Source organism: Aspergillus aculeatinus, assembly GCF_003184765.1.
Source record: "Aspergillus aculeatinus CBS 121060 unplaced genomic scaffold BO66scaffold_78, whole genome shotgun sequence".
Classification (NCBI taxonomy): domain Eukaryota; kingdom Fungi; phylum Ascomycota; class Eurotiomycetes; order Eurotiales; family Aspergillaceae; genus Aspergillus; species Aspergillus aculeatinus.
Window position 1 is genome coordinate 108,404 of NW_020291547.1, and position 20,641 is coordinate 129,044.

General features: G+C 55.2%; 9 protein-coding genes across 9 annotated transcripts; 5 read left to right on the forward strand and 4 right to left on the reverse strand.

Annotated features, from left to right (window-relative positions):
- Window positions 1-141: 141 nt before the first annotated feature.
- On the reverse strand, window positions 142-1,021 carry BO66DRAFT_424123 (uncharacterized protein). Its single transcript, XM_025650154.1, has 2 exons — window positions 810-1,021; window positions 142-759 (listed from the first exon to the last, which is right to left on the reverse strand). The coding sequence occupies exon 2, from the start codon at window positions 755-757 to the stop codon at window positions 422-424; it is 336 nt and encodes a 111-aa protein (XP_025498365.1). The 5' UTR covers window positions 758-759; window positions 810-1,021; the 3' UTR covers window positions 142-421.
- Window positions 1,022-4,607: 3,586 nt separating this feature from the next.
- Window positions 4,608-5,111, forward strand: BO66DRAFT_336093 (uncharacterized protein; the record flags this gene model as incomplete). The annotated part of the gene is made up of 1 exon (XM_025644265.1): window positions 4,608-5,111. The coding sequence occupies one exon, from the start codon at window positions 4,608-4,610 to the stop codon at window positions 5,109-5,111; it is 504 nt and encodes a 167-aa protein (XP_025498366.1).
- Window positions 5,112-5,388: 277 nt separating this feature from the next.
- On the reverse strand, window positions 5,389-6,242 carry BO66DRAFT_415848 (uncharacterized protein; the record flags this gene model as incomplete). Its single annotated transcript, XM_025649562.1, has 2 exons — window positions 5,389-6,051; window positions 6,204-6,242. The coding sequence occupies 2 exons, from the start codon at window positions 6,240-6,242 to the stop codon at window positions 5,389-5,391; spliced, it is 702 nt and encodes a 233-aa protein (XP_025498367.1).
- A 449-nt stretch (window positions 6,243-6,691) lies between these two features.
- BO66DRAFT_396118 (sulfite reductase subunit alpha) lies at window positions 6,692-10,072 on the forward strand. The gene has a single exon (XM_025648392.1). It carries the CDS (start codon window positions 6,757-6,759, stop codon window positions 9,892-9,894), a length of 3,138 nt encoding a protein of 1,045 aa, XP_025498368.1. The 5' UTR covers window positions 6,692-6,756; the 3' UTR covers window positions 9,895-10,072.
- Window positions 10,073-11,253: 1,181 nt separating this feature from the next.
- On the reverse strand, window positions 11,254-11,898 carry BO66DRAFT_286161 (purine and uridine phosphorylase; the record flags this gene model as incomplete). The annotated part of the gene is made up of 1 exon (XM_025643129.1): window positions 11,254-11,898. A coding segment is annotated over one exon (645 nt), but the record flags the coding sequence as incomplete, so codon positions are not given.
- A 369-nt stretch (window positions 11,899-12,267) lies between these two features.
- BO66DRAFT_415851 (P-loop containing nucleoside triphosphate hydrolase protein) lies at window positions 12,268-13,247 on the forward strand (the record flags this gene model as incomplete). Its single annotated transcript, XM_025649563.1, has 2 exons — window positions 12,268-13,134; window positions 13,185-13,247. 2 exons carry the CDS (start codon window positions 12,268-12,270, stop codon window positions 13,245-13,247), a joined length of 930 nt encoding a protein of 309 aa, XP_025498370.1.
- Window positions 13,248-13,329: 82 nt separating this feature from the next.
- BO66DRAFT_396119 (tRNA methyltransferase TRM7) lies at window positions 13,330-14,952 on the reverse strand. The gene has a single exon (XM_025648393.1). The coding sequence runs from the start codon at window positions 14,884-14,886 to the stop codon at window positions 13,528-13,530; it is 1,359 nt and encodes a 452-aa protein (XP_025498371.1). The 5' UTR covers window positions 14,887-14,952; the 3' UTR covers window positions 13,330-13,527.
- A 168-nt stretch (window positions 14,953-15,120) lies between these two features.
- On the forward strand, window positions 15,121-17,685 carry mak5 (ATP-dependent RNA helicase MAK5). Its single transcript, XM_025645020.1, has 3 exons — window positions 15,121-15,387; window positions 15,440-16,696; window positions 16,755-17,685. Exons 1-3 carry the CDS (start codon window positions 15,175-15,177, stop codon window positions 17,607-17,609), a joined length of 2,325 nt encoding a protein of 774 aa, XP_025498372.1. The 5' UTR covers window positions 15,121-15,174; the 3' UTR covers window positions 17,610-17,685.
- A 2,340-nt stretch (window positions 17,686-20,025) lies between these two features.
- Window positions 20,026-20,592, forward strand: BO66DRAFT_288646 (PaaI family thioesterase; the record flags this gene model as incomplete). Its single annotated transcript, XM_025643155.1, has 1 exon — window positions 20,026-20,592. A coding segment is annotated over one exon (567 nt), but the record flags the coding sequence as incomplete, so codon positions are not given.
- Between the last annotated feature and the right edge of the window lie 49 nt (window positions 20,593-20,641).

Genomic DNA, 20,641 nt, shown 5'->3' on the forward strand with positions numbered 1-20,641 from the left:
TTCACCGAACAATTGCTGTGGTGAAACGCTCTTCTGGCTTTGACGAGCCGCTCATCAACATCGGCGCTTACGGTGTGGAACTTCCACCGAGGGATAGCGCCTGGGAATGCCAAATATTCAACATTGAAACAACTTTATTGGACCTGATCCTCTTGCTCAGGGCTTTTTGCTCAAACCGAAAACTATCCGCCAACCATTGTGAGGCTGCAGCCTGAAAAGACGAGTTTGAAATGAACAATGGTCGAGTTCACGCAACGTGACACATCGACAAGTGAAACCAAGGGGCTAACCACCAAAGATACAAACAAGAAGAATGATCGAAGCATAACCAATGAGGGAATCTGAAATTTGAAGAAAAGAAACAGCATCTGACTTGCGACATTCTCGCTCAATTTTCCCACCGCAGATCATCAAGCTCCTCCTATGACAGTGCTCGCTGCTTTTCTTGCTTCTCTCGCTCCAGCTGGAGGATTTCTCTTTCGAGCTCCTTGATCAAAGCCTGACTTCGTTCCATGGAAGCTACGAGGGTGCCTCCCTCTCGCTTCCATCGAGTCAATCTTTCCACCTCGGCGTTTCGCCGCCGCACCTTGGTATCGATCTTATCGCACAGGCGGCATTTCACCTTCTCGTTGAAGGTCTCATTCACGAGTCTCATGCCGCATGTCTCGCCCGTACGATATTCGTAATTGCAACGGTGAGCGAAGGTGGTCCAACTCCAGTCACCGCATGAAAACTTCCTCTGGTTGTAGAAGCACATACCTAAGTCTCGTTGTCAGCTAATGGTTTCCTAGGGTCTGGATGAAACTCACTGTCCGTTGCTGCAGCTTGCGGTTTCAAGTGTCTAGCTTGTGTTTTATTGGTCCGCTCAAAGATCCTGCCGCCGTGCAGAGATTTGATAGGCTAAGCTTGCACAAGACTCTTGAAGGTTGAAGGTTGCCCTGGAATTGAAACACCTTTAATCGACAGCGAAGTCTTATTTCGAATGGTTTTCCTTGAAGAAGCAGAGTATGAAACGGTAATTGATTCAGAATTCGAGAAGTGGACGGCCTCCGTGGCCCTATTTATGTTTCGTCAAAAGCGTTCATGTTACAAGACGGCCAATTATCGTCCCATGCCCATCAATTGTCGATCGAATTCAGCTCAGCATCCGATGGCTAGTCGACTACGGTGTTCTATCATCACACCCGCACCTCCCCATCCAGTGATTTCGCGGTTGGCTATGCTGGAATTTCCTTGACTGTGGAGACACGAAAAACCCACCCCCTTCCTGTTCGGGGCAACTGTAATCACCGGGTGATTCACAAATGCATACATCCTGCTGTCGTGTTCTCTCATCCAGCCCGTGTTGAAAATCCCTCATTCGCCATGATTGATCTCTTTTGGCCTTTGTCCTGTTAGCTCGGATTGTTGTTGCAGCCTGAGATGCTCCGTTGATCGTCCCCGCTTCGTCTATGGCTTTCCGCTGCGTACGAACCGGAATTCAAGAATCAACCAGACCATCCGCTTGCTGAATTAAAGCTCCTGCATGAGGCAGTCGCTTTTACTTTTGTGCCAGCTGTCATGCTGTCCGTCTTACATCGAAGGTCTTTTCCTTCCCGTTGAACGGCAACCTAACATTTCGGCATGGAGGGGATAGAAAACTACGGGTGCCGTTTGAAACGTCAATGTGATCAATGCTCCGACCACCTAGTCTGGTTTGTTACATGCTCTCCCATCCATGACTTTGAGACTATCTGCTTACGACCAATTAGTTCAATCGCAAGCGATCCTGGTGGCATACATTCTGCAACGGAGTCATGCCGAGAAAGAAGCCGGATTCTAGATTGAATCCGCTTCTGGGTGCATTTTTCTTTTTCGAATCTCTAGCAAGCTGCCAGCCTGCCCAATAGGCCAGGGTTTCGTTGTCTGGCTGCAACACTAATAAGTTGCTTTTTCCAATTTGTTGGACACTGATCGATCTTTTGCAGATGAGCTAACCCTCGTGCCTGTGACCGTCTCGTATACTCCGCAGGCTTCCGTCTGGTCATCACTTACCAAGGAAATTCTCTTCGCTCCATTCATGGTGGCGAAAGACGCGTCACTGGAAGGCCTCGATTGGCACCTGGTTTGTCCTTGGACATGACCCTATAGAGTGAACATGACTTGCATTTGCATGACGAGCTCAGGTCTCTATGAGGGACTGATTCTCTTCAGCTGATCTCCCACATCTGCAGAGGAATAATCCCGCATGTGCCCCCGCTCAGGTGCAGGGTTTATCTTCAGTCATTTTGCTTTGCTCCGCTGAAAACGATAGGATATCATTTGTGCTCATCAGCCATGGCAGATACCGACTGTGGTACGGTGCACCTACAGTTGAATCCATGCAGCTGCATTAGAGCTCGGAGACTCACTGACGTGGCACCCTTCGTCTGGCTCAATTGCTCGAGATTCAAGTCTGCTGTGCTGATGGAGGACTGTTCTCAACTGGAAACTGATCAGTGCAATGTTAGAAGGGCTCTGAGGCTGTCGATTTCGCTTTGACTTGCCTCCGACTCCGCGAATAGGGGTTCGATACACCCACATCTCCGCTTGTCCGGACATCCTAGAAGATGATTGCGTGAAAGGCTCTTACTTGTCTGCCTGTAGTATTGAGCATCGAATCATCGGCTGGTGCGCTCTGGCCTACGGTACACTGGGTGGACGAGCATAGATCCATGGACTGATTGCTGTTGCCAACTCAGCAGCTGCCGGATTTGGCTGACCACCGCCATGATGAAATTAGATCGATAACACACCGTGCATTGAATTCAGACTTTTCCTCCCACCGGATACCAGAGCGCGATTTGCCACCCATCTGCCTCTTCTCGCAGGCTGTCTTACTTCGGATGTTTCTAATCCAGCCTCGCCTGTGGCGATTGCACATTAGAAACAAGGATTCGGGGCCTACGGATTTGAAAAGATGGCCTTGCTAGGCCGGCCGATCCCCTTTCAGTACCCCAAAATCTATGGGGTGATTTTCTGGCCACAACAGCTCGAGAATTGCCTGCTGCATACTACGATGACTTTTACATATACTTCTGACGACGTTGAAATTGGATTTTGAGACCCACCCACGCGCACCACTATGCTGGGTTCCTTCGATCCCGTGATTGTAACGTGACCGGCTTCTTCTGCGCTTCTGCGCGTACCTTTTTCTCTTGCAGTCAACAAATGGAACCTGCGAAACAGGCATTGGGGGGATTAAGGTGAGAACGCACTCTTCGCTGTTCCGAGCGCACGAGCCGAGATTGGTCCATTTTCGAAAGGCTATTAAATAGCGTCAGCGCTTCATATCCAATGAAGTTCACCAGCTGACAGGCTGCTCGGGAAGTGCATGCAAGCTAAGAAGATCCCTGTCGCGATATCTGGGGCCCATGAGAAACACGCATTAAGAAAGCTAGTATGGATGAATTCCGGGTCCTCGCATCTGCAAGTTGGCACCTGAAGTTGTTTTCCTGCGGGTGTTGGGCTTGGGCTACGAAAGGTGCGTCCTGCATAGTCTAGACCCCTGCTCCTGGCATAAACCTTGCCCTCCTCTCGAGGTCGAACGGCGAACAAAGTATGTTTGGGTCATTCTACGATTGCACTTTCCTCTTCGAGTCAAGACATTCGCAAGTCACAGCATGGTCGATAGACCCGGCCCTAGAATGCATAGTGCTTCAGTCCAATTGTGGACCAGCTGGGCATTTAGTCGGTTCTCATTCTACGCAAGGCTTGCGTGAAGGTGTCGGTCCCAGCGGAGAAAGCCGCATCGAAGGTGATATCAAATTCTGGTACCGAAATGCACGAGGACTGTGCCCATCACACTTCAACAGTCGCCCGAGGATCATTTCAGGTATGGGATAATTGACGTGGCATGTCGGGCAGGCTTTGTGGACGGGCCTAGAGAAAACATTTCTACCATCCGGCAGATATGTTTCTTTCTTAGCGGCTACCCTCAGAGTGCTATGCCAATCTCTCGGCAGACTCTATTCGAGCCGGCTTTTTTAGTATAACAGCAAGCAGTAGATACTATTTTTGCGTAGTCCTCGTGTACGTCAATTCGGTATTGTCAGTAACAAGCGAGTCGTAAAGCTGCCGTGAATTGGGCCAAATGCACTTGATGTCATTTGCAAATGATCATTTAATGGATAGTATTGTTCTCAAGTAAATACCCAGGTAAAATCGGATGATCAATTCCTGGGTTGAACACAATAGACATGCATTGCTTGCGATGGCACAATGCCCGGCATATTCACATCACGTGGTAGCTATGTCTTCTGCAGTGCCGATGACGTCAACATGATGGGTGCGAGCGGCGGGCATTGATTCCACCTTCCATTTCCCTTTCTCCCTCCCCAGATCGATCTTGTTCTTCCATCATACAATTCCAATCCCATCTACTACTGCTGAAGTCCTCATTCATCTGTAAGTTTCTCCAAGTCCTCTAAGATACGAGCCGCATTGACCAAACGACTAAGACACCCATACCTCGCGCTTCCAGTACTATAAAACCATACATACTACATCGTTCGACATACCTCAATTGCCCCATTACTCCTCTCCCAAGTCCTGCAGGCAAACTAAACAACCATCAACCATCATCAACCATGTTCAAACAAATCACATCCATCAGCCGGAGCGCTCTCCGCCAGAGCAGCAGCATCCACCATCTTCGGCAAACCCCCGCCGCCGCCGCAACCGCAACCACAACCGTGAACCAGAAGACGCAACGACCCTTCCACTCCATCCCCGCGCTCCGCACGTCTCAAGGCCAGCGCGAAGAGATGGAGTCCGGCGACCGAAACGTGCTGGACCCACAGCCCTCCGAGTTCTCCAAGACCGGCACCGACCAGGAAGTCTCGCAGCACGATGCGGCCTTCGACCCCTCCAAGACCTCGCCGGAGAGCCAGATCGAGGCGACGCAGGAGGAGACCAACCAGAGCGGCAAAGTGAGCAACCCGTTGAACGTCAGCGGGGCGAACAAGGGCGTCAGCGAGGGGCGGGATCCCACGGAGGGTGCCCCGGAACGGAACGCGGACCGGGAGGCGTCGAGCAAGCGGGGCCAGACGAAGAAGGGGAAGGAGGTGAACGATTGGAAGAAGAAGTATTGATCGAGAGTGGATTTCTGTCATACATACGTACTTTGTTTAATAGAAGCCTGATATATTTTGCCAATGATCGCATCGTTCTACTTTTTAAGGCAGTATGTGGTAACGATAGTCGTATTAAGATATATATGGTTGACTTCAAACACCCATCACAGTCCAGTCCAGTCCGTCAATCACAATTTCGATTCCCGTAAAAATACACAAATTGATAATACACACCAACTCCAGAAAGCCAACTAGTGCAGCGCAATCAAGCCGTTTAAAGATTGTTTCCGTCCTTCTACTCCTTACCCAACTGAAGGATCTCGCTGCCATGCAGCGTCCAGACCTTCTCAATACCGGCAGGGACATCGCCCTCCAGCGCCTTCAACCCGGCATTGACCGCGGCCCGGCCGATGACATCGGCATCCTGCGCCCATCCGTCCTTCAGGCTGGAGTGGACCTTGCCCAGGAGACCCGCGAACCCACGCACCACCGCCTCCGCGGGGCGACTCTCCTCGCGCTGCCCGCCGATCAGCCCGGGCCGCAGGATGACGGTCCGCTCGAAGCCCAGCGCCTTGACGTCCTCCTCGATCTCGCCCTTCATCCGCGGGTAGGCGAAGAACGAGCCCTTGTCGGCGCCCGACGAGGAGATCAGCACGTACACCTTGACGCCGGCGTCGCGCGCGGCGCGCGCCGTCTCGACGTTCAGACCGTGCTCGATCTTGTACTGGTTGTCGAACCCGCCGGCGGCGGCGCGGGTGGTGCCGAAGGCGGAGATGTAGATGCTGGGGGTCGGGGTCAGCGACGCGAGCTGTTCGGCCCACTTGGAGGTGTCGTCGGAGACGAAGGTGGTGAGCTTCTCCTGCGGCGCGGCCGTGGCAGGTTGCGGCGTGCGGCGGGAGATGGTGTCCACGCGGGCGATAGAGGGGTTTTTGAGCAGGCTGGTGAGAATGCAGCTCCCCTGGGAAGATTTGTGGTTAGTATATGCTTGAGTACAGTCTTTCTCGGAACCTCCCATATGCATCGCGGTAGTCTAGAGCAGGGATGTAATCAAGGGAGAACAACACGGGCCTTGGCGTGAGCCTAAAAAGAGCTTGTTTGCTCAGGACGTACCACCATGCCAGTAGAACCGAGTAGAGCGACGTTAGCCATTGGGCTGATTGTATGTAGTGAAGTAAGGATGTGATCAGTGGACAGATATAGTAAAATGGGGGATTCAATCTCCTGCAGTGCGGCTTGAAAGGAACTGCGCGGATGACGTTTGTTGGGGATCAGCGGGTCCATTACAAACTCACTGGTACAAACTCACAATTCGTGCCTCAGGCATAAGGACCAACCCTTCACGTGCCCACTGCCCAGGCCCCCATGGTTCCTTGCATTAGTAATGCGGGGAAGTCGGCCGAAAGCGGAGAGATTCTGCCCTCAGATCCCGCCTCCGACCCTCCAATTTTTTATCGATAAGAAATTGCGTGATTGCCACTAGCCGGATAAGGCATGATCCCCTGGGCTTTTCTATACGGCGGCGACGGGCTTTTTATCCCCCTCCCCCTCATTGCCTTCGTCTTTCCTCCACTTATTCTCTCTCTCTCTCTCTCTCTCTTTCTCTTGTCTTCACCTAAGTGTTATCGGTTGTGTGACACCGGTATCCAGACAAGAATTCCTCACAATGGGTGCTTCTTGCCCAGCCTTGTCCGCCCTCAGCGGCCCTACCTATGTGACCGCCCAGACCCTCATTCAGCAGGTCGCATACCTACTCAGTGATAAGATCTTCTCTTACTCTCCTGAGTCATTCGATTTGGATGCTGCTCTCCGCCAGTGGGCTTCCAGCCAGGAGACCAATGCCAATGGCGAATCCCCCGAGATCAAGGCTATGGAAACTCGCCAGGGTGCCGGCAACATCGCTCTCGGTTACATCTTCTCTCAAGACTTCGACCTGAAGAAGCGCCACGTCCCTCAGGGTATCGTTGCCTCTTCGGCTACCCTCCCCTACATGCGTGCGGCTTTGGAGCAACTCTCGCTGCTCTACTCTGTGGCTAGCCCTGTTGCTGCCCATGTTGCTGCTGTCGACTATGCCGCCGAAGACGGCCTGGTCTCCGACTATGCCACTGCCCTCGCCCTCGCCGAGGAGCTTGGACTGGGTCTGGTTTCCAGTGCCTCTGCCCACGAATCGCAGCACATGGCCCTTCTGACCACTCTGCTCGCCTCTGTCCTGCCTTCCGTTCACATCTATGATGGTGTGCGCGTTGGCCGGGAGCACACTCGTGTCATCGACATCCTCGATCAAGCCGGCCTTGCTCGCACGTACGAATCTGTCCGTAAGACTCTGAAGGATTCCCGCAGCCGCCACCTCGACAACCAGGGCAAGCTTCTGGAGCTCCTTCAGTCTTTGAACGGTGAGCTCGGAACCGATTACGGTCTCTTCGAGTACCATGGCCATGTCGAACCCGTTTCCGTTCTGGTTGCCTTCGGTACCGTCGAAGCATCCCTCACTGCCCAGATTGCCCGCTCTCTCGCCAAGGACGGTGTTCGTGTGGGTGTGGTAAATGTCCGTGTCTACCGTCCCTTCGTGGAAGAAGAGTTCCTGCGCGTGCTGCCCAAGTCTGTCAAGACTGTCGGTGTTCTGGGACAAGTTGTCAACGAGCAGGCCGTCCAAGAACAGGGCGTTCGTTCCGCCCTCTATGAGGACGTTCTTGCTGCCCTCACCTTTGCTACCGACCGTGAGCAGGCCCCGACCACCGTGGACATCAAGTACCCCCGCTCTCAGCGTTGGGATTTGATCAACACTGCCGCCGCTTTCCAGCTTATTCACGAGAAGCCTATCGTCCAGGCCGGCGCCGAGACTGAGCCCCTCCAGCTTTTGGACCCGTCTGCTGTCCAGGAATACTCTTTCTGGGACACTGACAACTCCGTCGGCGGTGATGTCGCAACTGTTCTCTCCCAGGCTTTGGCTGCCGACTCCGCCAGCAATGTCACTACCAGCAAGGCCCATGACAACCTGATTCAAGGAGGAGTTGTCCGCGTCGATATCCGCAAGAGCTCCAAGATTCTGGATGCTCCCTACTCCGTCACTGCTGCCGACACCGCCTTCGTCGGAGACCTCAAGCTTTTGGGAGACATTGATGTCGTCGCTTCTGTCAAGGCTGGCGGCAAGATCATTGTCAACGCTCCTGGCGTGAAGGATGATGAGCTGGAAAAGAAGCTGCCTGTGGCCTTCAGACAGTCCATCGCCGAGCGCGGAATCTCCCTCTACTTCGTTGACCCCTCCGCTGCCGGAGAGTCTGTCCCCGAGTCTTCTGTCATTCAGGTCGCCTTTTTGCGTGTGGCTCTGCCCACCCAAGAGTCGGTTGGTATCAAGAAGCTGGCCTCGATTGTGGGCAATACTGATGCTTTGGAGAGTGTCAGCAAGGACCTCGAGAAGGTCCTTCGCCAGATCGAAGTCCCTGAGTCCTGGAAGACCCCTGAGGAGGGAGCCCAGATTCCTCAGTTGCCCAAGGATATCTCCCCCAACAGCTTTGTTGCCTTCGACAAAGAAGAGAGCGAGCCTGCCTCCTACCTCAAGGACTGGGAGGCCGCCGCCAAGGGCTTGGCCTTCAAGGAGGCCTATGATACCAAGACTGCTCTCCGTCCTGACCTTGCTACCAAGACCTTCACGGTTCACGTCAAGGAGAACAGACGCTTGACCCCTGTCACCTATGATCGTAACATCTTCCACATTGAGTTCGACCTTGGCGACTCTGGACTCAAGTACGACATTGGTGAGGCACTGGGTGTCCACGCTGAGAATGACGCCAACGAGGTTCTCGAGTTCATCAAATTCTATGGCCTCAACGCCGATGACATTGTCGAAGTGCCCAGCCGTGAGGACCCCGCTGTTCTGGAGAACCGCACTGTTTACCAGGCACTGGTTCAGAACATCGACATCTTCGGCCGCCCTCCCAAGCGCTTCTACGAAGCCCTTGCCGAGTTCGCCGATGACGAGAAGGAGAAGACCGACCTCCGCACCCTCGGTGGCCCCGAAGGTGCCGTGGAGTTCAAGCGCCGTGCTGAGGTCGACACTGTCAGCTTCGCTGACATCCTTCTGGAATACCCCTCTGCCCACCCTGACTTCCACGACCTGATCCGCATCGTCGGCCCCATGAAGCGCCGTGAGTACTCCATCGCCTCGTGCCAGAAGGTCACCCCAACCACCGTGGCTCTCATGATCGTCGCCGTTACCTGGACCGATCCCCGCGGCCGTGACCGCTTCGGCCAGGCGACCCGTTACCTGAGCCGCCTGCAACCGGGCACCCCCATTACCGTCAGCGTCAAGTCCAGCGTGATGAAGCTGCCTCCCAAGTCTACTCAGCCTTTGATCATGGCTGGTCTGGGAACCGGTCTGGCGCCCTTCCGTGCCTTTGTTCAGCACCGGGCCCTCGAGAAGGCCCAGGGCAAGGAGATTGGCGCTGTCCTGCTGTACATGGGCTCTCGTCACCAGCGCGAGGAGTACTGCTACGGCGAGGAGTGGGAGGCCTACCAGGAGGCCGGGGTCATCACCGTCCTCGGCCGCGCCTTCTCCCGTGACCAGCCCGAGAAGATCTACATCCAGGACCGCATGCGCCAGACGCTGCCCGAGATCGTCCAGGCTTACATCCGCGAGGAGGGTGCATTCTACCTCTGCGGCCCCACCTGGCCCGTGCCCGACGTCACCGCCGTCCTCGAGGAAGCCATCGCCATCGAGGCCAAGGCCCAGGGCAAGAAGGTCGAGCCCCACAAGGAGATCGAGAAGCTCAAGGACGAGGAGAGATACGTTCTGGAGGTGTACTAGAGTTGACGATGGGATGTTCGTTGGTTGGAGGAGATGATAAAATGGATGAAACGCTTTCTGTATATTTTGAAAAGCACGAGGGTCGGCAGGTGAGCTGGCCTTCCTGTTTGAGTTTAGCGCTGTTTCGCATCTAGAACATCCGACAGGATTTCACTTGGATAGACTTGTCAAATCATTCAGTTCACTGTTCAATCATGTTCATTCAATTAAAGTATAATCCCCATTATCCATCAAAACATGCTAGTGTTGGTCCTTAGATCCAGGCAATAGCGTGTACAGTACGTGGCAGACCCATATGCTTCAGTAACAAGCCAATTGCATTCGAATTAAGATCCTCTACAAGCCCGACATATAATCACTCACTACGGTTTGCGTAGCCCGCTACGGAAGCCGAGTTAGCGATCCAGCATTTGGCACCGCAAGTGACGGTCTCAGGCGCTTCCACTGCGGTGCCCGCCCTTTGGCCACGCCTGGCTTTCTCCTGCTGCTCGAGAGAGGCGGGATCTTGATGCAAATTAGTCTATTCTCTTTTTCAAGGTGCCCAATTCTAGGAGCCTGGTACCCGATACATCCTACGATCATCGCCTTGAGTGACCTGTCGACAGAACGGTGGTGGACAATCTCCGCCAGAGCGGCGACCAGCCGTTCCGTACTATGTGCGTCCGGTCCCTCGACGACGAGGAAACATTGGTCCATTCGGGCGAGAGTGGTGAGCAGCCGCTCCAAGAGTTTCTGCTCGCGGTGCTGATGGTGATGGTGGTGGCGGTGGACCTCAGGGTCGTTGCTGTCGGGTGGCCTGTCGATGGGCTCAGGAATGTCCCCTACTGCTGTGGCGGATAGACATTGACTAAGTAGGGATTCCAGTATATCGATGTTGCGGCTGCTTTGCGAGCGGAAGGGCGGGGATGAGAAGCCTTAAAGTACAATGTACTGGCTAGTTGTCGACCGCAGGAAGTCTACCATCTCAACCGCCAGATCCACGGCGCGGGGGTGGGCTGCGGCGCATGCTGCCTCGCAGACGAGGAGGGATGAACCTGATGCAGATCCGATCCAGTCTTGCAGGGAATGAAGAACTGGAAGGGCGTCGCTAGGCCACGGGTTCCAGAATTGGCGTCGCCTGGCCAGAATACAGCGCTCGGTGAGACGCTCTGATTCAACTGGGATGCTTGGTCTCGGTTGTTCAATGGTTGTTGGAACTGGGTTCTGTACCGACAGATGATGGCTGTTCGGTGCGTCGGCTGTAGAAGGTATAGTCGCGGGTATCGGCGGTGGCCTCTCCGTGTCCGAGTAGTAATCTTGTTCCGCATGATCGTTGGACGAGGTCTCCGGTGAATATTTAGCACTGGTACTAAGACGCCTGACGTAGGATAAGAGAACCTTGGCATATGCCGCCGCCGTTGCAGCGGCGTACTCTTGCCACGCTTTGTTCTTGTGAGCATCTGCGTAGTCGCAGATGCCACGGATGACCAAGCACGGCATTGTGTTCATCACCCCGGCCGCTCCCATCTCCAAGCAGAGAATCTGGTGCCGAGATCCCAACTGGTCCCGTACTGTTGAGCTCTTCACTACCTGGTTCCCCGATGCGATCACACCATAGAATATTCGGGGGTAGTCAAGGTTGCGCTCCGGCCGGTCTACCAGTGGACAGGCGCATCCGTTCAGCCCATCATTAGTGGATATGCTGTGCAAGGCGTCCGACTGGTGCAATGAATCATTCTGTGAGCCGGGACGCTGGTAGGAAGGATTCCGCGCTGCGATCTGGTGCAGAAAATCTTGGAGAAAATCCGGAGGGAGATCAGGATCGGATGTGAGATTACTGATTGCCTTCATTAGGACACGCGGGGGTCGTGTCAAAACCCCCACGGCTTGAAAGGAGCCACCCTCCATGACTTTTCCCAGATCATACTGGACTACCCCGGAGTGTGTCTCGGTCGGCTGACTGACCACCACATCTCCAAGGCGAACGTCGTGGGTTCTCGAGGGGACCCCGCCTCCAATTGGAATGGCACGCTGAACTCAAACCAGCAGCGACAATGTCTTCAGCTATCGTGGTCCATAGAGGTTGCATTTTGGTCATTCCAGATCTCGTTTCGCCGGCAGCGGCAAGTTCAACGACTCAATCTTGCCCCCGATGTTGAGGAAACATTCCCTATAAATTCATTGGAATTTTATCCTCTCCAGTTTGCAGGCTCCAGTGTCGAGCAGAGACTCCGCGAGCGGGGAGTCTCGTTTTGGAAATGTCGGCAGCGACGATATGTGGAGTACGGCAAGGATGCCGGTCTTCACGCATGGAGCAGCATCAAGTCGAGGTACATGATTGATCCAGTCACCTACCAGCGAATGCATGGGACTCAAGTGACCGGAGAGACGTCCATGGCATATGCCGATCTACCCGACCACATCCTTTCCCAGGAGCAATGCCCCGAGCACCCTTTTCCTCTGCTGCTGCCCCGTGTCGTCCAAGGGTACAACCTGATAGAGAAAGTCTGGATCGATCTCGAGGTCGAACACATCAGTGACGTGCGGTGGAACACTCAGGCGTTCGAGAATCTGGTCACCGAGGAGCAGACGAAGGATCTCCTCGAGGCCCTTGTGAGGAACCAGCTGAGCATCGAAACAAGCACGGACCTGATATCCGGCAAGGGCAACGGGCTGATCATCCTTCTCCACGGCGGACCGGGCACGGGGAAGACCTACACTGCGGAGAGTGTGGCCGACTATGCGCGGAAGCCCCTCTACCGGGTTAACTGCGGCGACATTGGCACGCGGCCGGCCGACGTGGAAAAGTACCTGGAGACGGTGCTGCGGCTGGGCCGCATCTGGGGCTGCGTAGTTCTCCTGGACGAGGCCGACATATTCCTCGAGGAGCGGACGTTGGCCGACCTCGAGCGCAACGCCCTTGTTTCCGTCTTCCTCCGCGTCCTCGAATACTACAACGGCATCCTGATCCTGACCTCCAACCGAGTCGGCCACTTTGACGAAGCATTCCGCTCGCGCATTCAGCTAGCCCTCCATTACGAGAGTCTGGGGCCTGATCAACGCCATCAGATCTGGTCCAACTTGATCAAACACCTGCGTGCGTCAGAGGCCTGCAGCATGGACTTCGATGACCTGGTTCTGCACATCAATGACTTGAGCTTGTACGAGATGAATGGGCGACAGATCCGTAATGCGATCACAACCGCTCGGCAGCTCGCGGAGTTCAAGAACAAGAGGTTGAATTATGAGATCATAAAGAAGGTGATCACCTGACTGGACGATTCGACCGGTACCTGCAGGGAGTTAAACAGTTGGAGTCTGTGAAGGAAGGGACTGTGGATGACACACTGGCGAGAGAAGCGGGTACGAGGTGAGGCATGTTATGACACTCGGACGACTAATTGAAGCAATCAAACAAAAGCCAACTCCCATCTTTTGTAGATCTATGGGGTATATCTGCTATATTCTTTTGAGGTCCTCATATCGTCCTCGAACGACAGACCACACACGCGCACCCAAAGGAAAGAGATCTAGCCTCCCGGACATAAACAGCTCTGAACACGGAACACGTCGTAACATAGTATCATATACACACAAATCAGCCCAAGTAGTCCAACCCCACGCGAATAATTACCCTACCTAGGGCGACATTCTTCAAGCCCGACCCATGGCCCCCAACTTTGTCTTCCCGTAGGCTCCACCCTTCTCCTTCCTCAGCTCCAGCGCCCGCCGGTACGGCGGCGCCGTAGGCGGCTGCACGGGGTCGAGACTAACGTGGTCCGGTGGCAGGGCATACGAGGCATCCGAGTCCCACGCAGAGAGATCGCCACAGGCGATGAAACGCGGAATCCAGCGGTTCTCGACGGAGAACTTCTCGGCGAGGGGCTTATACGCCAACGGTTCGGGGACAGCGGAAGCCAGCGACTCCGGGTGGAGCAGGCGCGCGATGTCGGTGTCGTTGTCGTCGTTGAGCGTCGTGTTAACTGGGGCCGGATGGTTCACCGGCACGGGCGCCGCCGCCCCGGGCGTCTCATCCGTCACCTCAACGGCCACGTTGTTGCCCGCTGCTGCAGAGGCAGGAGCCGTCACGGCGACACCGCCGAAGACCGGGTTCTTGAGCGCCTCCATGCCCTTCAGTCCGTCGTGGATGGACGGCGGGATGAAGCCCTCGCAGACCACAAAGGCCTCCAGACTGCTGGCGCGGCTGCTCCGCGGCTTGGCGACGCTGACCTTCTCGAAGACGGTGCGCAGCTGCGCGTACAGGAGGTCCACGTCGCGGCCGCGGAAGATCTTGGCGACGAACTTGCCGCCGGGGCGGAGGACGCCCAGGGCGAGGTTGAGCGCGGAGTAGAGGAGTTGCGATTGGATGTAGATGTCTAGGTCGTGGAGGCCGGTCACGTCGGGGGCGCCGTCGGAGATGACCAGGTCGACGGGGTGCGGAGGACGGACGGCGGTCGGCGTAGGGGTGGAGGAGGGGGATGAGTTCTCAGCGCTGGTGGTGGTGGTGGTGGTGGATTCGTAGGCTTCGGGGTCCAGGGCTCGCAGGAGAAGAGGAATGGTGGAGGGGTGGGTGATGTCGGCTTTGAGGGTCGTGATGCCCTCCAGGGGGGCCATGGGCTGCAGATCAATGGAGACGATCTTGACGTTCTTCCGCGGCTTCAGCTCTTCCTCCGTTGTCGTCTCATCCTCGTTCGCGGATTGTGGTGACTCGTTGTTGCTGCTTCCATCGCTCTGCACCCGTTCGAGGGCCTCCTTCTCCCGGCGCTTTTTCTCAACCCAGGCGCGGCGCCCGAAACTCTCGCCCTTGATCAACACGCGACTCAGGACCTGACTCCAACTGCCGGGGGCGGCGCACAGATCGACGACGCGGGTCACCTTCTCCGGGTTCTCGTGCTCGAATAGGTCAAATTGCTCATCAATCTGGATCAGCTTGAAGGCGGAGCGGGCGCGCCAATTCTGCTCCTTGGCCAGGCGGTAGTAGGCATCGCGCTTGTCCTTGGAGGATTTACCCATACTGATTCAGACCGTGTACAATGCAGTTGAAGTAAAAGGTTGGGGTAAGTGCGAGTCAGATTCCAGGCAATGGAGGGGGAAATGGGCGGAATTTCTTTCGGTCTTGCGTGTGGGGCGGCGATAAGATTCCCAAGGCGGCCATTTTCTGCCGCTTTTTTTTCTTTCCCGCAGGTTTCGCAGGCCAGGCCCGCTCCCCTGTCTATCTTTCTTCCATCAGCTGGTTCTTGTTATTCACTTGTCGCGGAGGTGATCGTTCGTCTGAAAAAGTTCCAGTCGCTGTGTGTCATCATGGGTCAAAAACGGCAGCGCGATGCCAAGGGCGCAGATGTCCAGACGAAGAAGCAGAAGAAGAGCGCCAATGCGGACGTTGTTACTGTGAACGATCTCAACTGGAAGGAAGTTGCGTTGCCCGATCGTATGGAGGATGCAGGAGGCTTCTTCGGACTAGAGGAGATTGACGGCGTGGACGTTATCAAGGCAAGCGGTGAAATCAGGTTCAAGGTATGACTTCGAGCTGGTATTCAGGTGCAGACAGTGAAATTGACGTTCGCAGGCCGCCGCTGGCAAACCGCCAAAGTCGATTCTGAAGAAGAAGACCGCGGAAGAGCAAGAGGAAGAAGCAAAATTCGACGACGAATGGGCTGGAATCAGCGACAACGAGGCCTCGGAGAAGGAGAAGACGGAAGCACCAACCACGGAAGAACAAAATGAAGAGCAGGAAGAGGCTATCAAGTCCCCTGTGACGGACAAGCAGCAAGAAGCCAAAGATAAAAGGAAAGAGAAGAGGGATAAGAAGCGGCAGGAAGCCAAGGAAGCAAGGAAACAGAAAGCCGAGCAGAGCAAGAAGGGAACCCCGAATCAGGAGGACAAGAGCATCAAGTCTGGTCTTTCTTTCGCCGCTCTCGAGGACGAGGAAGAGGATAACGGCGTGGATATTTCCGAGTGGGAGTCACTGGGACTCTCTCCGGAAGTGCTCACCGGTCTTTCGAAGCTGAAGTTCTCCACGCCCACTCTGGTCCAGAAGTCCTGTATTCCTCCCATCCTCGACGGCCATGACGTGGTAGGAAAGGCATCAACAGGTTCCGGAAAGACCTTGGCCTTCGGTATCCCGATCCTGGAACACTATTTGGAGATCAAGCGCACGCAACTGCGCAATGGTACCCAGAAGAAGAAGGAAGAGACGGAACCCATCGCCCTGATTCTCTCGCCCACTCGCGAACTCGCACATCAGTTGGCCAAGCATATTGGTGACTTGATCCAGCAGTCGCCAGGCGCCAATGCACGCATCGCCCTTCTCACGGGAGGTTTGTCCTTACATAAACAGCAGCGCTTGTTGGCTAGTGCGGATATTGTGGTCGGAACGCCGGGTCGAGTTTGGGAGGTTATGAGCACGGGCCAGGGTGTGATTCGCAAGATGCAGGGTATCAAATTCCTTGTCATCGATGAGGCTGATAGATTGCTCAGCGAAGGCCACTTCAAGGAAGCAAACGAGATCATTACTACCCTTGACCGCATAGTGGATGGGGACTTCCAGTACGAAGAGAAGGAAGCGACCGAGGAGGAGGAGAAGAAGAACGAGAGGCAGACCCTGGTCTTCTCTGCTACTTTCCATCGGGACTTGCAGCAGAAGCTTGCCGGCAAAGGACGCTGGACGAGCGGTGATATCATGGACAAGAAGGAGTCGATGGAGTATCTTCTGCAGAAGCTGAACTTCCGAGAAGAGAAGCCCAAGTTTATTGATGTCAACCCTGTCTCGCAGATGGCCGAGGGACTGAAGGAAGGCATTGTCGAATGTGCAGCGATGGAAAAGGTAAGCCTACAGTTATACTACCGTCAAACAATCACCCTCGCTGACCAAATGACCCCAGGACCTCTTCCTCTACACGCTACTTCTCTACCATCCCAAGCACCGCACCCTTGTCTTCACCAACTCCATCTCGGCCGTCCGTCGTCTCACACAGTTCCTCCAAAACCTCCAACTCCCCGCGCTGGCCCTCCACTCCTCGATGGCGCAGAAGGCCCGTCTGCGCTCCGTGGAACGCTTTTCATCCCCCACCTCCGACCCCAGTTCGATCCTCGTTGCCACCGACGTGGCGGCGCGTGGTCTCGACATCAAGGGCATCGAATTCGTCATCCACTATCATGCGCCCCGTACCGCCGACACCTACGTGCACCGCTCCGGTCGTACGGCCCGTGCCGGTGCCTCGGGCAAGAGCGTGCTCATCTGCTCCCCCGAGGAGATGCAGGGCGTCATCCGCCTGGCGGCCAAGGTTCACGCCAACATGGCCAACGCCAAGAAGGTGCCCCTCGAGTCTCTCGAGCTGGATCGCCGGGTCGTGGGTCGCGTCAAGCCCCGCGTCAAGCTGGCGGCGAAGATCGCGGATTCATCCATCGCCAAGGAGAAGATCTCCGCGGAGGACAACTGGCTCCGCAACGCGGCAGAAGACCTGGGCGTTGACTACGACAGTGAAGAGTTTGACGAGTCGGCGGGTCGCGGTCGCGGTCGCGGTCGGGGCCGTCAGGAACGGCAACGCAAGGCCGGAGAGACCAGCAAGGCCGAGATGGCCAGCATGAGGGCGGAATTGAAGCAGCTGCTCTCGCAGCGGGTGAACGTGGGTGTGAGTGAGCGGTATCTCACCTCGGGACGGGTGGACATCGAGGCGCTGCTGCGTGGCGAGGGCAACAGTTCGTTCTTGGGGCAGGTGGATGCGTTGGAGTTCTAATCAAGGGGCCGATGAAGAGGAGAAGCAGCTCTGCTTGATGCATGTATATACCTAGTAGACATTGTACAGTTTCGTTAACATGCATGCTCTGCTCCATGTCATTGCCTTGGTATGGTAATCTTCTTGGACGCTGGGTAGCCAGGTACAAACTGTGTAGAATGAGTCCGCATGAAGTCAATGCAACACATTACAGGAAGGTCTTTGATACACGAGCGCCAGATAATGATCATTCCTTGTCTTTCGAGTACTCTGGGGGAAATCCCCACCTCTGCCCGGTTTGCCCTCACACAATCAGATCCAACTCTGTGAGCCCATAGCACTTGTCGCACCCCAAATTCTCATATTTTGAAGGGCAAAAGAACAATGCCTCCCTCCCATTATACCGCAAATAATCTGTTCTAGCCTCAGTCACAGCTTTCTGCAGCACAAGAGATACCATGTCAACGACCAACAACGAACGAGCCTTTCTTAGACGTCCATGAAAGCCCGACATCAGCAACCGCACGAGGAAGCCCTCCGACCACTTTCTGACTGGTCCCCGACGTACAGATGGATGATAACAGGCGCCTGCTGCATATCAAGCTTGCTCGCTTCCTTGGCCGCCAGTTGCCACAGCCTGTGTTCATCAGGTGCGCAATCCCTGTCATTACATGTCAGGTATACTGCGCAGTGACCAGTCCCATCCTCGGTGGCCGTGGGCACTTTCGCTGTAAGGGCCTTCTCCTTTTACTTGTCTGGTTTCATTTGTCCGGCGGATACATATCATCGCTTCGCGAGTTCGGCGTTGGTATCGCAGAGCTTCTGCCGGAATATGCCGGGCGGTGCCTTCCCCTTGATATCTCGGCAGATGGTCCAGAACGGTCCAGAACATGAGCTTTGATCTGGCTTGGACCTCGAATCCGACGACAAAGCAGGCTGGCTAGGAAGATGATGGATTGACGGGCAGATAAGAAGTCTGCAAAACGGGTCAGAAGGCACGAGATCTATAGCGTGCGCGTCGCAAAGTTGATAACAAGATGAATGAGGGTCGGAAGGAGCTATGGAGGGATATGAGATATGACGCTATATCAGATAGTAAGAGGTAAGTGGAACCGCCCCTACCACATGCCACCCCCGAATTGGACAACGTCATCTCTCCACCTTCATCATGAAGCCCAGCAAGTACGGCATGTGTGTAACCAGAGATTCATAGCATGATTCTCTTCCCAAAGTGCTGCTAGCTTCGAGCCAAGCCTGGAGATAATTGTTTTCTAGATGCCATATAATTTGATGCATCGTCAAATGATCATGGGGTTCATTACACAGATATCCTCGAAAAAGCGCCATACACCATGGAGTGTCTCCCTTTCTGAGACGCAAATAGAGTATCAAGTATCCACACAAGGCCTACAGACAAACTCAATTCTACATACTCGTACTGTACTAAAGGCAGACTCTTCTGTAATATCTCATTTGACAAAAGCTATGAGCTGCCTTAATCCTGCTCCGTACATGACCCAACTCGTAGCATGGATAAAGAAACTCCCTAAGCAGGTGTATTCCACATTAAAATTCATATGACCTCATCAACACACAAGTATACCGCCCGCCCTCGAAGCCGAGCCGAGAAGCGCCCCACCCGGAACTCTGGCGCGGAACACCCGCCCACGTCGGGGTTTAATTGGGCGGATTCCACCCGATGCGCCGGGTCCATGGATCCCACGTGGGCTTACCGAGATAGGAAGTATGATCCACTCCGTTGGGATGCGCCAGGCTTTTTCTTCATTTTTTTTTTCTTCTCGAGGCTGGATAGAATCACTTCAACCTCGAAGCTATAATCCTGCCAGAGAAGACCAGGGCAGCTGTCTACACAGTAAGTACTCCGTCGCATACTCCAATGGCATCATCAGCACATCCCCAGATCAAACAACAGTCAACCCCCATACTACTGTACAGTACAATCACATCATCGCCATCGCAAATCGATAAGACCCTACCTAACTGACCACGCCAACCCAGAGTCACCGCAGTCACCACCAGGAGTCACCACCGGAATCTGAACCAGTCCCTATAAATCCAGCCTCGCAAGCAACATCCCACACACACATATATCCCCCGTATCGAATCCCCAGCAGCAGCCTCAGCACAACACAAAATGCCGCACCTCCCGCGCCTCAGACCCCTAACCCGGCTCCTCCTGCGCCCTCAACGCCCTCACAACCACAACCACCACCTCGACCCCCTCCCAACCCACCCAACCCCGACCATCAACCCAAAACCTCAAACGCGCACCCTCCGCTCCGCAACCGCCACCTCCGCCACAGCAACAACATCCCCAACAACCCAAACCATCCCCGGAAGCCAACCACCAACCCGCCCCCCCAACACCAACGAAGCCTACGAAATCACGCAAGCCGAAACCCAGCTCACCACGCACCCGCTCCTGCAGACCCTGCGGAGCGACAAAAGCTACACCGAGACCCGGCCGCACCTGTCCATGATCCCCGCGCACCGCGCCTCGCACTTCGTCGCGGGCACCCTCTCCGGCGCCCACAAAGTCACCGTCCCGCCGTACGTCTTCACGCGCACCAAACCAACCCAATCCCCACAGCGCGAACCACCCCACCAACCCCCACAGACCCAAGCAACTCTCGCGCAAACCATCTCCCTCTTCCACCTGGGCACGACCCTCAACGGCCACCCGGGGTACGTGCACGGCGGCCTGCTGAGCGTGATGTTCGACGAGACGTTCGCGCGCTGCGTGGCGGCCTCCTTCGCCAGCGGGGTGGGGATGACGGCCAACCTGAGCGTGGACTTCCGGAAGCCCGCCCGGCCGGACCGGGTGTATGTGCTGCGCGCCGAGACGGTGCGGGTCGAGGGCCGGAAGGCGTGGGTGGAGGGGTCGTTGACTTCGTTGCCTCCTGCGGGTAGTGCCTCCGAGGGAGAAGGGACGATGGTCGCGGAGGCGAGGGCGTTGTTTGTCGAGCCGAAGTTTGCCGAGGTAAGTCTGTCTCTTTCCTCTTTCGGAGAGTAGGGGGTGATGGGGTAGTGGC

What these genes read in the sequence shown, in the direction of transcription:
- BO66DRAFT_424123 (XM_025650154.1), bottom strand. Translation starts at nt 757, where the DNA reads ATGTGCTTCTACAACCAGAGGAAGTTTTCATGCGGTGACTGGAGTTGG.
- BO66DRAFT_396118 (XM_025648392.1), top strand. Translation starts at nt 6,757, where the DNA reads ATGGGTGCTTCTTGCCCAGCCTTGTCCGCCCTCAGCGGCCCTACCTAT.
- BO66DRAFT_396119 (XM_025648393.1), bottom strand. Translation starts at nt 14,886, where the DNA reads ATGGGTAAATCCTCCAAGGACAAGCGCGATGCCTACTACCGCCTGGCC.
- mak5 (XM_025645020.1), top strand. Translation starts at nt 15,175, where the DNA reads ATGGGTCAAAAACGGCAGCGCGATGCCAAGGGCGCAGATGTCCAGACG. An exon ending in GCGGTGAAATCAGGTTCAAG is followed by an intron (nt 15,388 to 15,439) that starts GTATGACTTCGA and finishes TGACGTTCGCAG; the next exon opens with GCCGCCGCTGGCAAACCGCC. An exon ending in AATGTGCAGCGATGGAAAAG is followed by an intron (nt 16,697 to 16,754) that starts GTAAGCCTACAG and finishes AAATGACCCCAG; the next exon opens with GACCTCTTCCTCTACACGCT.